Genomic DNA, 15,385 nt, shown 5'->3' on the forward strand with positions numbered 1-15,385 from the left:
GGTGGTTGAGGAAGGGGTGTGAGGGGGGGGGGGTGTGAGGGGGGGGGTGTGAGGGGGGGGGTGTGAGGGGGGGGGTGTGAGGGGGGGATGCGAGGGGGGGATGCGAGGGGGGGATGCGAGGGGGGGGTGCGAGGGGGGGGTGCGAGGGGGGTGCGAGGGGTGGGCGAGGGTGGGTGTGAGGAGGGGGGTGTGAGGGGGGGTGTGAGGGGGGGTGTGAGGGGAGGGGTGCGGGGGGGATGTAAGGGGAGGGGTGCGGGGGGGATGTGAGGGGAGGGGTGCGGGGGGGGATGTAAGGGGAGGGGTGCGGGGGGGGTTCGTGACTTCTCGCGAGACTTGGCCGAGACGAGAGGAGCCCGGGCCCCGTTTGAAGATGGCGGCAAACGCGGACGAGTCCGAGTGAGTGAAGCCAACGCTGCTGCTGCTGCTGTTGTTGTTGCTGCTGTTGTTGTTGTTGCAACAACGACGAGAAGAAGCTGTTGCGGATGATGATGATGGTGGAGAGGCCTTCTAGCCCCCCCCCCTTTCGTCGGCGTAGTTTTAATTGCAATGAGCGAGTGCCGGGAGGCTGCGAGTCGGCGGGTTTGATTTGAATTGTGCGAACGAGAGGAGGGAGCGGTTTGATTGTTCATCATCATCATTGTGGTGATGGTGGTGTTCATTATCATTGTGGTGGTGATGGTGGTGGTGTTCATCATCATTGTGGTGGTGGTGATGGTGGTGGTGTTCATCATTGTGGTGGTGGTGAGGATGATGTGGTGAAGGGATGATGAGATGATTGAGCAGATTGGAGGTGAGGGGATGATGATGAGAGGTTTGATGATCGTTACGATGAGGTTATTGGTGGCGATGGGATGGTTGGCTGGGTGATTACGATGAGGTTGACGGTGGTTGAGGGGTTGATGTTGATGATGATGGGGGTGATAATGAGATGGGGTGGTGATGAGATGGGGTGGTGATGAGATGGGGGTTATGATACGATGGGGGTGATGATGAGATGGGGTGGTGATGAGATGGTTGATCAGTCTTGAGTGGTGTGATTTTTGCACGGTATTGGTGTTGTGCGAGGAGTTTTGGATTGTGTGTCAAAGTTGTACCATGTCTGGGTTTAGTATATTTGGCGTGTATACAGATTTGGCGTGTGGTTTTGTATGGAATGTGGTGTTTATGTTGAATGTGGGGTGTGCGTGGTGTATGTGTTGCTGCTTTTAATGTGGGTAGTTTTGTAAGGCGTGTAGTTTTGTATGGTGTGCATGTTGTATGTGTGTTGTATGTGTGTTGTATGTGATTTGCTGTATTGTGGTGTTTTGGCTTCATGTGCAGCTCTGTGCAGTGCGCCGAAGCGGATCTCATGCCGGTGGAAGTTGACAATTCCTGCATACAGGTGAAGTTTCCAAAGATAAAACTTTATATTTACATTCTACATTGTGTATGGTGTAATTGTACTTGATCTAATGCACGTATGTAGTTGCATTGCTTTGTATGTGCCACTTGATAGCCTGGGCACCGTTCCACACGCAATGTTCCATCTCCAGGGATTATCCAGTTAATATATTTATTTATTATTATTATTACGTAGTATTAAATTACTGTAATCTGACCAAATAATCATTACCAACATTTAGTAATAACGGAGCGGTAGCCAAGGAATTAAATTTGTCCGAGACTGCGTCCACCGAGATGAGATGGAGCGACAAACTCGGCTCTTGGATTATCTCTCAAGGTCTTGAGATAAAGCAGCTGCTTAGGGGAAGACGTCATCCAACAGTGGGTTGACCATGGCTGAAGATGTTATATATACACGTGTGTGTTTATGTGCGCGAGAGAGCCCATTGAGACGAAAAAAGTGAAACCGGAGTTACAAAAAGGCTCCCAAATATAAAGCAAAGTACAACAATCTGTAACGATTGCTCATAGTGCAACAAAATGCCCGATGCCACTGGAATGCATTCTAATGAACCCGGGGCAGGGCATGGACTGAGAAGAAAGGCGGGCCCGTGTTTGCGTTCCGTCTGGTGTCTGGAAGTGCCCAGAGTCGCCATTCTTTGGATGCAGTCACCGTGATCTGCTGTGGTATTTGAGGCCAGTTTTCACCAGATGTAAACAAACTATACCAAGTGACTTCCTAATGTGGTGAATATCTCCTGTGGTCAGCTGTAACTAACGCCAAATACTGGGCAGTAATAACTCGTGAATGTCCTTTACCCAGGAACGTTTCACGAGTCTCAAAACTCTTATCAGGATAGTGTTGCCTACTACATTGGGATGTTTAGCAATTTCCATACATTAGTATTTGGTATGTGTGAGGGAAACAAGAGAGTACAAGGAAACCCATGCATATGAGGGGGTAACACTCAAAGCTCCACACAGGTTAATTCAAAAATAATTTGCTGTACTGCCATCTCCTGTTCACCTGGTCACGTCGCAGCCAACGCCTGTCATCCTCATAACTGAGCGGATTATGTCCATGGATGCTTTCAATATTTTGCGATCTTCATGGCGGGTTCCATCCAATTACATGATGACGTCACCCTGATGCTGCTCTATATAAGACCGGAAGCAACAGGAGAGCTTCACCATTCTTGCTCGATGAAGCTGATTGTAATTATCAGCGAAACGTCGTACTCAAATTTTAAAATGCTGTTGATTCTCTCTTCAGCACACCGGTGGGCTAAAGAAGTGAATTTTTTTGTCCTTTGAAAAACGTGACACATTTTTACTGTTTGGCCATGTCGGGTGGTGGAGGGTTACGACACATTTATAAATAACGCGATCTGACCCAAAAACCTATATTATGAATAATATTGGTCGCGAAAGCCTACGTGTTAAATTGGGTTCCATCCAATTCCTCACATTGTCCCACCAAACGAATCCTTCCTCTACCTTTCCAGGTACTTAACAGGCTCAATCGCTGTTTTCCAGGAGACGGTGGAGGAGGTGGGGGCCGCTTCGGAAGATGACCCCGTGAGGAACCTGGGCCAGGTGGAGCTGCAGTGCGGCATCTGCCTCAAGTGGTTCACAGCCGAGAGCTTCGACATCGACACGTCGTGAGTGGCACATGGGTTGCACACATTCTCGCGATTGGCGCGCGCTGCCTATTTTGACACTCCATCGTGCGGTGGGCTGTATAATACGTAACCTGCATTGCTGTGCCCTTTTATTCGCCGCATTTTGCTTCGTCGTTAATCTCAAGTTGGTGCTCCTGTTGCTTTGCTGCCCAAACATTCGCAGGAATTGCTTGCCGTTTATTACCAACTATGTCTTCCACTGCAACATCTGCCACCACAGTGGCAACACGTACTTCCTGAGGAAACAGGCCAGTGAGTGCACGCAGGGGGTGGGGGGGTGGGGGGTGAGCCGTGGGCAGAAGGGACCGGCACTGGTCTCGTGAGGCACATGCACTGAGTATTAAAAAAAGGCCACACTTGTGTTTAGACTAAAATCTTAATATGCACACCTACAGTACTGATGCTGTCAGTAACTCGACATTAATTAAACTATGACAGTTTTAACCCTGCAATCCAGCCCTGGGTCCAAGAGATCCTGCACGATGTCTCTTAGTTGAGCTTGTACAAGATATTTCACATTGCAAAAAGGGATCAAAAAGCCACCTTTTGTTTTTAACTAAAAAAAATAACCTCTCGTGGAGGTCCTTTCCACCAACCGTGTTGTGAGAGAAATTTCAAGGTTGCACCTTTACCCAATTATTTTTTTACGAGAAAACATTCATAATTGCTTGCATATGGGTTGTAAGGCATTTCGGGGATTCATCCTATGGTAAAAACTGAAGTGTCCTGACACTTTATATCAGTGGGAGGTGGATTTATCCTTTGGCTATTTTTAGTCCGTGATAGAAGTTCCACATTGATGTGTTGGGGGCGAGTCTGTCCATTTAACAAACGCTTATCTTCAGCCCTCGTCAGGCAGTGCTTATTCTATTTATTCTGCAAGGATTAAGAGCAGTGCTGATCGTAGCTATAAGATTAAAAACGTATAGCAATAACAATGGCATGATACTGCGGCAAAATAATAATAACAGCTGCAGTTTTGGAAAATCTGGGCCGACATATAGGTCTGTGCGCATGGCTCAAGATAAAGTAATGTAGCACTGGCAAGTTGGTGATGCTCAGCACGGGGGTGTGTACGTGTGTGTGCGTACTTGTGCGTCAGCTCTCAAGGAGATGTGCCTCACTTCCCTCGCCAACCTAACCTGGAAGTCGCGCACACAGGACGAGCACCCGAAAACCATGTTCTCCAAAGAGAAGGTGATCCCTAATGAGCTGACCATACTGATGCTCTGAACGAGACCATATGATGAAATTTGCCCCGTCAGTGTTAATTTGTGTCTTCTGGCACGTGTTTGATGTGGTGGCGTTCCATTGGCTTCTCTTTACAACAGGACATCATTCCATTCATCGACAACTACTGGGAGTGTCTGACCATTCGGCCGCGGCCTAACAAGCTCACCTGGCCAAACAACATTGTCAAAGCAATGGTAAGGGCATGTGAGATGGGCAGAGCGTAATTTAAGCATTTTTGTCTGAGTTGATGACCCCGAAATTATTTCCGCACCCGACACAATTCATCGAGTGTGCATCTCGTGAAGGCTGTGGGTACTATTCACGTTCCTACTTTAGTATACAAAGGACCCATAAAGTATTTGGTGGAACATTAAACAATGGGCATAGGCTGTGTGGCAGGTTGGGAAGGTTGACTGGTAGTCACTAGTTATGTAACTACTGTATTCGCCCTCCCAACAGCTGTTTGATAGATAAATTGTCACGATTCCCAGTAACTGTTTTAATTCAAGAATCTCTCATTTTTGCCATCTCCTTTGTAGCTTTTATTTTTTCGGTTAACTTTTATTCACTCCACTACACCTAATGTAGCATTGCCATATCATATGCATGTAATTGTTTTATAGATCGATAATTATAATGATTGATTTTCAAGATGTACCATTCTATGAATCTCTTGTGAGTGTAAAATGGATATTAATCTGAATCTGGGCAATATTTTGCCTTTGAGACATGAGTTACTTATCGGTGGGAGCTTAAACCATACAGACTGTCAATAGCATACACGCAATGTGATACCAAACATTAAATGTCCAGCATCCCAACAGATAGCCCTCCTGAAAAGAGATTCGGTGAGACTTTCCTGAGCAAATAATCACCATTATTACAATTATACAAATGAGCTAAAACAGAATTGCAATCGATATGCTGGTCGTGTCTTGTTTACCGTCCGGCCTGACAGAGCAAGGAGCGCGATGTATTTTTGGTGAAGGAGGGCCCAGACCCTGGCAGTCGGGAGCTTGAAGGAGACTACCCCAAGTTTGGCCTCCTGGATCAGGTATGCATGTACGGATGACCCCTGACTTACGACGGCTCGACTTGCAACTCCCTGCTTTTACGACCTTTCTTATAGTAAAACCGCAACAGTAACGACCAAAACTCGTTTATTCAACTGCCTAACGACTGCTACCGACGCAGAGCCGATTGGCAACGCATTTGCGCATGTCAGGCAATGAGTCAGCGCCATCAGGTGACGAGTCTGCGCATTTCATGCATTTTATGCGCAGACTCTTCCACCGTATGCGTATGTAGAGTATGCCCGACAGTCTGGAGCTGCGCCTAGAGTGAACGCACCTCTTTTGCAACACTCTTCACATTTTGTACATTTTCCTAAAATTTAGAATTTTTTTCCGCCTTTCACTGTCAAAGAAGAGGAAATGTGATGCACGTGCAAAAAAGCACTTATGGATTTTCAAATGTAAGTCTTTGTGTTTACTTAATAAATGTTTGTAAAAGTTAAGTTACAATAAATGTTTGTTGGGGTTATTTTCATTTATTTTCTTGGCCAATTTTGTTATTTTTATGGTAGGTAATGGGTTTCCAGGAACGGAACCCCAATGTATAACATTACGCCCTATGGGAAATAAGGGTTCGACTTACGATGGTTCAACTTGCGACAATCGTCCAGGAACCAATTAGGTTGTAGGTTCGGAGGTCACCTGTATGTGTGAACTTCTTTCACACTTGACGTAGCCAACCATGCTACAAGTGACCTGAACACAGTCTTCGTGTAGTTGGTGACCCTTGCAGATCACTTCAAAGACACCTCCACACTCCAGATGACCGATGTTGTTGTTTTCTTTGTTACAGATATGTTGAGCCTCGAAAAAACTCATTACTGCTACTGGTTTATAGTTCATTGTGTTTCTCTTTCTGTCAATGTACTTCCAAGCATTCATTATACGATGTTTTTTGTGCACTTTTAAAAACACAAGTAGCTTATAGACCCGATATGGACCGTAAGTATGCTCGGACAGGATGCATTGTTAGCAGGGATGATGGCTGGCAGTCAAGACTAGCAACGGAGTGGGAGCCAAAGAAGGGAACACGCCTGAGTGAACATCCACCACATGGATGGAGTGATGAAGTGAGCTCCTGCGGAAGTTTTCTGCGGATTGTTACATTTCAGGACTGCGAGAGATGACGACAGCTCGGGGAAGCCTTCGTTCAGCAGTGCGTTGATCATTATTGCTGATTTATGATGAATTTATATTTCACTATGGATGTTTGACTTTTGTCTGCCCAGGACCTCGGAAGCATTGGCCCAACGTATGACACGCAGAAGCAGGTTGTGCCCGTGGCCAGTGGGGGTGTTAATGGTGAGTCGCACCTTGCTGGCAGCAGTTGATGTATTTTTGCGTTTTTCAGATGAACGTCTTAACTTGTATTGTATTGGTAATGCAGTACCAAAGGGTTGAGCTGTGTATTTTGTGTAATTTCAGGCCGAACCCTAACCCCAACCCCAGGAAGCGTGCAGGTTGGTGTTGGGAAGGGGCGCGGAGCCAAGCGCAAGCAGGAAGGAGCGACCGGCAATACGTCCAAGCGCACAAGAAAGTGAGTGGGCATGTGCTTCAATCAACCTCCTCATTGTGCTTTGCTCATCATAAATTGACCTTTATCTCTTGGGTCATCTATTTTATACCATGTGTCCTTAGTTTAACTTTTGGGTTTTGGTTACATATTGCTTTGCCATTTGGGCTTTGTTTATGGTTTTTGGTTTGTTTTAACATTCCATTATTGCTATTGGTTCTGTGTCATGATACTAAGAAAATGCCATTCATAACTTTTGCAAAGAGCAGTGTGTTTGTGTATTGCTCATCCTCGTGCTACGTTTGGTTCTCAGAATTACAGATACACATCTTTGAATAAATAATTCGTATTAAGATATATTGCTTAAGACCAAACCACCGGGAATGTATCCAATCCCATCATATCTGGGAAGCTAAGTGTGATTGCGCCCTCCGGAAACAGATCGCCTTCGGCAGCTGCGGTGCCACATTGTGGGCAGCAGAGGGCATTGCAACACAATCCGCTGTGCATGGTGCTATACTCCCTCTTCGATGCCCCTCCTTCACCATCTTGCAATGTCCAGCGAACTGAACTACAGTCGGATAACCCACAAGATACCTGCACAGTGTGGCGATGCCCTCATCTGGCAATGGTTTAACCTGTACACGTAGTATGACACTCAACCGGGTGAGGTTGAGCTGGCTGTAATGATGTACAGTAAAACCTTGGATTGCGAGTAACTTGGTCTGCGAGTGTTTTGGAAGACGAGCACATTTTTAAAATAAATATTAATTTGATAAACGAGCGAGGTCTTGCAATAGGAGTAGTACGTATACGCTTTGTCGGCCGAGCGTCACGTGATCACAACTGATATACCAGTGCTTTGATATACGAGTGCTTTGGATTACAAACACATTTCCGGAACGAATTATGCTCGCAATCCAAGGTTTTAATGTACTCTTGTCTTCGTTAACGCTCCTCGCAGCGACCCGCTGTTCCAGTCGCAGCGTCTGCCCCCCCATGGCTACCCACTGGAGCACCCATTCAACAAGGACGGCTATCGCTACATCCTGGCGGAGCCCGACCCCCACGCGCCCGACCCCGAGAGGATTGAGCTGGATTCCTGGGCCGGGAAGCCGATCCCCGGGGATCTGTACCGCGCATGCCTCTACGAGCGCGTGCTGCTCGCGCTGCACGACCGCGGTGAGACCGCTGGTGGCCCGCACACAAACCTGAGTCCAGCGCTCCACAGGAGCTGCGTGCTGGGTGTTTTAATTATTGAATGAGTTAGAGAAAAATAATGCTTGCAGGTGGATTGTGTAACTATTTCCAATGTGCATTTGTTTGAGTCTTAAGGAGTTCTGAAGGGTGGTGCCCAGGACCAGTTCAGATACCACTTCATGTTAGCTCTCGCCAGAAGTCGACCTCAAGTCACCGGGTTCACAGTTTAATTTGCTAACCACTGTTCCACCACTCCATCCTGTGGAGTTTTAAAGAATGTTAAATAAAGTAAGATATCTTGGCGGAACAATACGTTGTTGTGGAGTCTGAGAAGGTTCTCACCTGGCTATATACATTTCACCAGCCAAATATTAAATTGGCTCTTTGGAAAGTAATAAAATCCTTTTATTTATCAACTCATTCATCTCATCCTCCGCTTGTGCCGCAGCTCCCCAGCTAAAGATATCCGACGACCGTCTGACGGTGACGGGCGAGAAGGGCTACGCGACGGTGCGTGCGTCGCATGGCGTGCGCCGTGGAGCCTGGTTCTTCGAGGTGCGCGTCGACACGCTGCCGGCCGACACAGCTGCCCGGCTGGGCTGGAGCCAGAGCCTCGGTACCTATCCCCATTTCCCCCTCCTCCACCACACCTCTCGAGCTGGGCTATCCGATTATTTATGCAATGCAATACAGACTATCTTTCCGATTAAGCGACCAATCAGATATCACAAAAGTAGCTGTGGAAAAAAAATATCTGTACGCAGGAGCTAAATGCACTGTGGCAGTGCAGGACCGTGAGTGATGGTGGCATGTGGTGGCCTTCATCCAGCAGTGGATAGAACGTGGCTTATGATGATGATGGTGTAGAGACGTCATATATTTGACAAATGGATTTTAGTGACATTTTTTGTAATGGTAAAATAAGATGTTTTTATAGGCTCAAATTGCCGTTAGTTTGTATCCAAGTGGGCACATGTGTGCGAAATGTATCCGATGCCGGGCTTGTTTTTTCTCCTTCCAGGTAACCTGCAGGCTCCACTTGGCTTCGACAAGTTCAGCTACTCGTGGCGCAGCAAGAAGGGGACCAAGTTCCACCAGTCGCGTGGGAAGCACTACTCCGAGGGCTACGAGCAGGGAGATACGCTGGGCTTCTATATCGACCTGCCCGATGACACGGTCACCGCCAATGCCCTGCCCGACACCTACAAGGACAAGGTGTTGTGGCCACGTGCACCACCTGCTCTCCATCCCGATATGCCCTATGCCTGTGTGTGGGGAGTTACACTGGGGTGTAGAGGTGGTGTCGTGGTTAGCACAATGCAGCATGTACTGGGCGAACCGAGTTTGATTTCCGAGCATGGCCCATATCAGTGGATTTGAAACGGTCTTGGGCCTCCCCAAATCTTTACTCAGCCTTAAAAGAGTGCCTGGTATGTATGTTGAACTTCTTTTGTACCATACGTAGCCAACTGTGCTACGTACGTTGTATAAATAGCATCGGGGACGTGAAGGCAGCCGCACATGGCGCGCCGTTCCGGCCCTAATAGGTGCTCATTAACAGCACTTTCCCTCGCAGCCTATGTAGACTACACATGAGATCTTAAGGAGTCACACTACCTTGGTGATGAATGCCAACCCTCATTTGCTGTGTTGTGATGCAGAAAGCCAAATTGTTATGGCAACTCAGTATGTGTCATATGGGTTGATGGTGATATTGTGGCAAGTAGTTTGACACGAACTAAATTTGTATTACAACTGCTTTGTGCACAGGCCTTGATCAAATTCAAAAGCTACCTCTACTTTGAGGAGAAAGATTTGGTGGAAAAAGCAGAAAAGGACTTGCGGCAGACTCCGGGCAGTAAGGTATGTGGTGACAGGCATTGGGCAGATCTTGCACATTCAGTGTGTTTGTTTAAGCCTTTGTCCACACTTGGTGGTTATTTAACCGTGTGTCTTATCATTCTCAAATACAGAGGTACAAGTCGGATTGATTTTTTTGTGAAGTTTTGGACTGCAGTTATGAGAGTTTTTTTCACAAAGATGACTTCTGCATTTTTTTTTATTCTATAGACTTAGTTCAAATGTTTTAATATTTGATATCACCTGAGGTGGCATATTATTTTTTTTACAGAACTAAATGTAATAATATTATAGCCGAATTGTCATTTATTGGTCATGAAACAAAATCCGTACCTCCCTAAAAGTTTCATCACCTCAGGTGGAAACCTATTTCTGCTCCAGCCCATGCACTAATTGTGATGTTGTGTTTGTGTGTGGTAGATCACTTTCTTTAAGAACGGAAAGAGCCAGGGAGTTGCGTGGGAGGATGTGTTTGAAGGCGTCTACTTTCCAGCCATATCCCTCTATCGCAACTGCACAGTACGTCTCACGAATGTCAGCCTACTCTTACGTTGTCATTTTGCTTCTGCAGTGAACTTATACCCGAATAAAGAGCATAACTCAAAGTAACAACAAAGTATCTTCAGATGGCTGCATATAGATGCTAAACAAATGGTAAATCTAATAGGTTTTTAAAAATGTCACCGATAAAGAATTATATTTTGGTCGAAATGTCATAATCTTATATTACTCTCGGTGATGGTGTATAAAAATTAGTTGGCGTTTTCCATTTACCAATTATTTTATGCTAAATTAAAAAACCATGAATTTATAGTTCATGCTCAACTGTATCGACTACAATAACTAAAATGTAGATTTATTTACAACAACATGCAACATCACCTCGAAATGTTGTACATCGTTGGGGACACTCGGGAAAGGGGTGAAGAAAAAAAATAAAGATCTTAATTCTGGTCTTTATAAAATGAGAATGTAATTGGCCATACTAACATATGTTTAGGCAGAGGGAATTCCAGACAGTAGGGGCAGCAGAGGAGAAGGAACAATCATGTGTGACATTGTTATTGGAGAATGGAGGAGGGTCTTAAGTCTGGACAGTACAAATATCGAGGGTGAAGGAATGCCATACAGTAGGGGGAGCAGAGGAGAAGGCACGGCTATTGGAGAGCTAACTAATCAGAAACAGAGTCAAACAGTGGTGTGGGAAGGTGTTTGGTGCAGTGACCTGGTCCCCAACGGTAGTGCATTCACCACTTGTTGCAAAAGGGGTTCAAGGGGGAATCTGGCGGGCTATTCCGATTAATATTGTAGGTGTGTTAACCTTAGAATATGCACCACCTACTTCACCGTGGACATTAAAGATTCCGACACGTCCTTATAAAAGAGTTAGGCCATTGTGTGCCGACGTCATGGTCAAAATAAATAAAAATAACAACATGAAAATAACTTGCTTGGCATTACACTTAGCAACATCGCCCCCTCCGGTGAAACTTCTGCAGACTACGTGAAACGTAGCACCTTCCTTCATGATATATCCTTGCAGTGTAAGAATGGAGCGGAACGCTAAATGTACTAAATCATACGTCTTGTTCCTGGAATTAATAAGCGAGAGGGAATCGGCAGTGCAGACGACGAAGCGGAAAGGAATTGCAGACTATAGGGGGTAGCATAAGATTAGAAGCAACTGCATGCAGTTTTCTCTCATAGACAAGTGTTCGCCATACGCTGGGCTCGTGATTCTTTTCCTTGGCGGCGGTGAGGGTGTTCTGCACAGTGGCGGCTGCTGTGTGGAGGGAACACTGGAGTGCAAGTTTAGCAGTGACGTTTAACCCCACATGTCTTTCTTGCAAATGCCAACGATTCCATGGAGATTGTCTCTGCCCCTCCAGGTGTCCATTAACTTCGGACCGCACTTCAAGTACCCACCAAAGGGGCTTGATTTTCAGCCGGTGAGTTGCGCGTTTTCTGAACGAAAAATTTTAGGGGATAATTTGTCTCTTGGCAAATTACTTTTTAACAAGTGGTGTTTTATAACAGTGATGTGCCCCCCTCCCTCCCGCCCCCCATCGATGCCCTGGGACTCATGGGTGCTGCTCTGACTGACCCAGCTTTCCCTGAGGCTCATTGTTGTTTGGTGCTGGCACTCAATTGATTTGCTTAAGGTTGTGCTGCAGCATTGCTCTCTCTCTCTTTTTTCTGACGTTTCCCTGGCCTGGCTCCCACAACACGTATTTTACACTATTGTGTTCTATGTCATTTTTGTATAAGCTCTTCCATTTAGATGATGTATAAATTCAAATTGTCCATGCGTGTGTGTGTGTGTGTGTGTTGCATGCACCTGTACGCTTATGCCTGGCAGGTGAGTGATATGGGCCGTCGTGCCGTGGTGGAGCACAGTCTGGCCGACCTTCTCTTCCACACGGAGACTGAGGTGGACGGGAGGCGCAGCCCCGCATGGGAGCAGTAGCTGACGGCTCACTGGCTCACGATGACTCACGACCCCTATCGCCACCGTAGCCGCCCGGGAGTCTCGCAGAGCACTTGCAAGAGAAGCAGTCGTAAGAGCGTGGGTGCGGGGGGGAGGAAGTGTTGCCCCACCCAGCACCTTTATTGGGAGTTGTGACCTCATACGCTTCGGTTCAAGCGTTTGGGGGTTCAGGGGAAGCGAGGCACAAAGCAGAAAGGGGAATGACTGTGGAAGGGCTGGAGTACTTTAGGAAGTAGGTGGTGAAGGGAAACGGGCGAGAGAATCCCACTTGGGAGGAGTAGGTCATAGGGCAAGCGGGACCGGATGCTGAACCTGTGGTGCATTTTTGTATTTTGAGAAAAGACTTTGTGCGGCGTCGGCACTTATAGTGGACTAAGGTAGGCAGACGCGGGAGAGAGCGGTGCTCGATATGGGCTTAGCTTAGAGGGTTTGGTGTCTAGATGGGAGAGATGGGGATTAGCAATTAAGTCAGGTACATTTATTCAGATCCTCTTCCAAATAAGTGGCAGGTCTGGCTGGCTGAACGCAGGTGCAGGTGCTCCTGGGAATGTAGTTGAATTGTTTAAACCTCATTTATCGGTCACCTTCCAATTTCTGATTTTGTTGTGACTCTTCTGAAATGACTGTGTTGCCTTAATTAGTAAAACGTGAAAGATAGGCCAACCTTTCCAACAGATGACTTGAAGAAACAAATGTCTTGTGAAATACACAGGAGTTTTAATGTAGTCCGTGCAACCGTGCACTATTAATGTGTGCCTACTGGCGGTTTGGCTATTAGCTTAGCGTAACTTATTCACTCACGGAGGGGGGTGGGGGCAGTCATTTCAGAGTGAAGTTTTAATCTCACTACGTAGGGTGTTGCTGTGCTCCCTCTGACACAGGTTTGCGCTCCAGCTGCCTTGAACAAGGGAGGGTTTCATTGACAGATACCTCATTTCAGTTTAACATTACGTTTCCTGCTACTACAATGGCTGTACTGTTACTGAAAATCTATGTATTTATTGATCCATGTAGACTACAGTGCTCGGTTACGAGATACCTGTAGCAGCACACGCATCGCCAGGCAACATTTTTACTTGTAGGCGTTTGCCGAAGTTGTGCAACGTCCTCCGTCTTCTGTTTAAAAAAAAAGGCTGCAGTCTTGAATGTCTTATGCGCTCCAGCAGTAACAATGAAACATTAAAGTGTGAGCTGTATTGAGAGTAGCCAAAGATAAGCCTTTGCTAGTATTTGTACATTGGTGTTGAGCTGTTTGGGGAAGTCCTCTCGGATGACAACTCGCTTCTATTTCCCGTATCCTCAGACCCTTGTATATACAGTAGTAACATTATGTTTCAAACACCACCAACACGGTTTCGTACAGGATCCACAAAGTTTGTCTGGTAGTCGGGTCCCCCTAGTTTAATTAAATAATGGGATTGGCGTTCCAAGTAGCAGTGTTAAGCCAATTTAAACAAAACCTGGTATTGTAAAAAGTATATACATTTCATTAAGTGTCACTGGTAATAAGTCTGACTATGGGGAGATATGTGAAGGCCTTTTGTTTTTAAGATGGAACCACCATTGTATTGTCTGAAATATGTGTTACAGTGCCACGACAGCGTCTATATACATGTTTTAAAAAACACTATTAATAGGGTAGGTGAATTTCAGGTTATGTCCCAATTGACGCTGCAGGCATAGCACGTGGAGCGCGTTTGCCCATGTCGTCTGATTTCAAACTGTTGGGGCGCAAGACCGAACATGCGATCTGAGCGTTGAAAATGTTCTGGCATGCCTTGTTGCCTGAAGCGACCCTTGGGATTTAACCCAAACATGTCGCATGCCCAACCGGCAAATGTGCGACCATCGGTGCTTCTGTTTTCCATTTGCCTGGGTTTTATAACGAGCAAGGGAAACCTCGGAGGTCCGAGAGGGCGTGTGTCTTGGCTGCCACCGCCACCAACTTATAATGTTCTGCCAGCGCAGAAGCAGGGCTGCAGTGCACGGTGCTGGCCTTGCCGACGCGCATTCCAGCGTCATAGTGTTACGCAGTCTGCGACTTAGCAGTGTCTAACTCTTCCATGTATTATATTGGTGGTGTATTTGAAGGTCACCAGTTCACAATGAAGGAAGGCAGTGTGTTTTTTTTTTAAATGCGTTCGCGTACACGTTACTACTGTTGTACACTATTCAGGTGTCGATTATGGCTGTCTCGTGTGCATTTTTGCTGGGCGTGAAATGTCGATGTTGAAATGAAACAGTTGCCTCGACATAAGTGGTCCAATAATGTACTTTTGCTTAAAAACGCACAAAGTGAAATAAACGTGAGCAGATGGGGAACACAAGGTAATGCCTGGCGTGCTGGCTGGTGGTGTTTCAAAGCAGTGGTTCTCTATTCCAGCTCTGACGACAGTGGTATGGTAAAGCAACCCATGCAAGATGAAAGGAAATTACCGTAATGCCATTTATGTATCCAGGTAAGTATCATTTGAGTCTCAAGACTTTTCCAGGATGGTCCTGTACTAGGATGTTTATTATTTTGCTTTTGAAGGTGAGCCAGAGGTATCTGAAAACACTGCATTTGAGGCGATAACTTGCAAACAAGAACTGCATATACTGTACGTTATAAACCTACTTGCTGCTCTGCTATGAAGTAGCGCTACCTCCTTTTAATCTGCAGATTGGGATATTTTGCACATGCTGCTCTATGCATAATCCACCAACCCTACAACCTCCAGAGCATCTGATTCCAGCTGTGCGCCTCCATGCCTGACCCAAAGGGGTTCCCCAGCACGGCTACTGCTGGTATTCTTGTTGGTGATGCTATTCCTGCTGATGCTGCTACTTCTTGGTTCTTTCGGTAAAGTCACGTAGAAGGAAAATAATAAAAATAAAACATAATAAAATAATTCTCACACGACGTTTCGGCCACAACGCAAGCAGCCGTCTTCAGGTGGAGAACAGGTCGAGA

The 15,385-nt window shown here is 46.3% G+C and overlaps 1 protein-coding gene across 3 annotated transcripts; it reads left to right on the top strand.

Annotated features, from left to right (window-relative positions):
- Positions 1-315: 315 nt before the first annotated feature.
- LOC144730937 (set1/Ash2 histone methyltransferase complex subunit ASH2-like) lies at positions 316-14,759 on the top strand. Of its 3 annotated transcripts, none has more exons than XM_078611817.1 (16): positions 316-396; positions 1,321-1,381; positions 2,920-3,044; positions 3,229-3,317; positions 4,168-4,262; positions 4,397-4,492; positions 5,257-5,352; positions 6,601-6,673; positions 6,797-6,908; positions 7,849-8,066; positions 8,533-8,700; positions 9,106-9,299; positions 9,855-9,947; positions 10,365-10,463; positions 11,834-11,893; positions 12,304-14,759. In XM_078611817.1, the coding sequence occupies exons 1-16, from the start codon at positions 371-373 to the stop codon at positions 12,409-12,411; spliced, it is 1,713 nt and encodes a 570-aa protein (XP_078467943.1). In that variant the 5' UTR covers positions 316-370; the 3' UTR covers positions 12,412-14,759. The 3 variants fall into 3 exon arrangements, with proteins under 3 accessions (XP_078467943.1, XP_078467944.1, XP_078467945.1); XM_078611818.1 differs by having other exon boundaries at positions 6,821-6,908; XM_078611819.1 differs by lacking the exon at positions 316-396 and adding an exon at positions 1,029-1,047.
- Positions 14,760-15,385: the final 626 nt, after the last annotated feature.

This window comes from Lampetra planeri, chromosome 37 (genome assembly GCF_965212315.1).
Source record: "Lampetra planeri chromosome 37, kcLamPlan1.2.h2, whole genome shotgun sequence".
In the NCBI taxonomy this organism is placed as follows: Eukaryota; Metazoa; Chordata; class Hyperoartia; order Petromyzontiformes; family Petromyzontidae; genus Lampetra; species Lampetra planeri.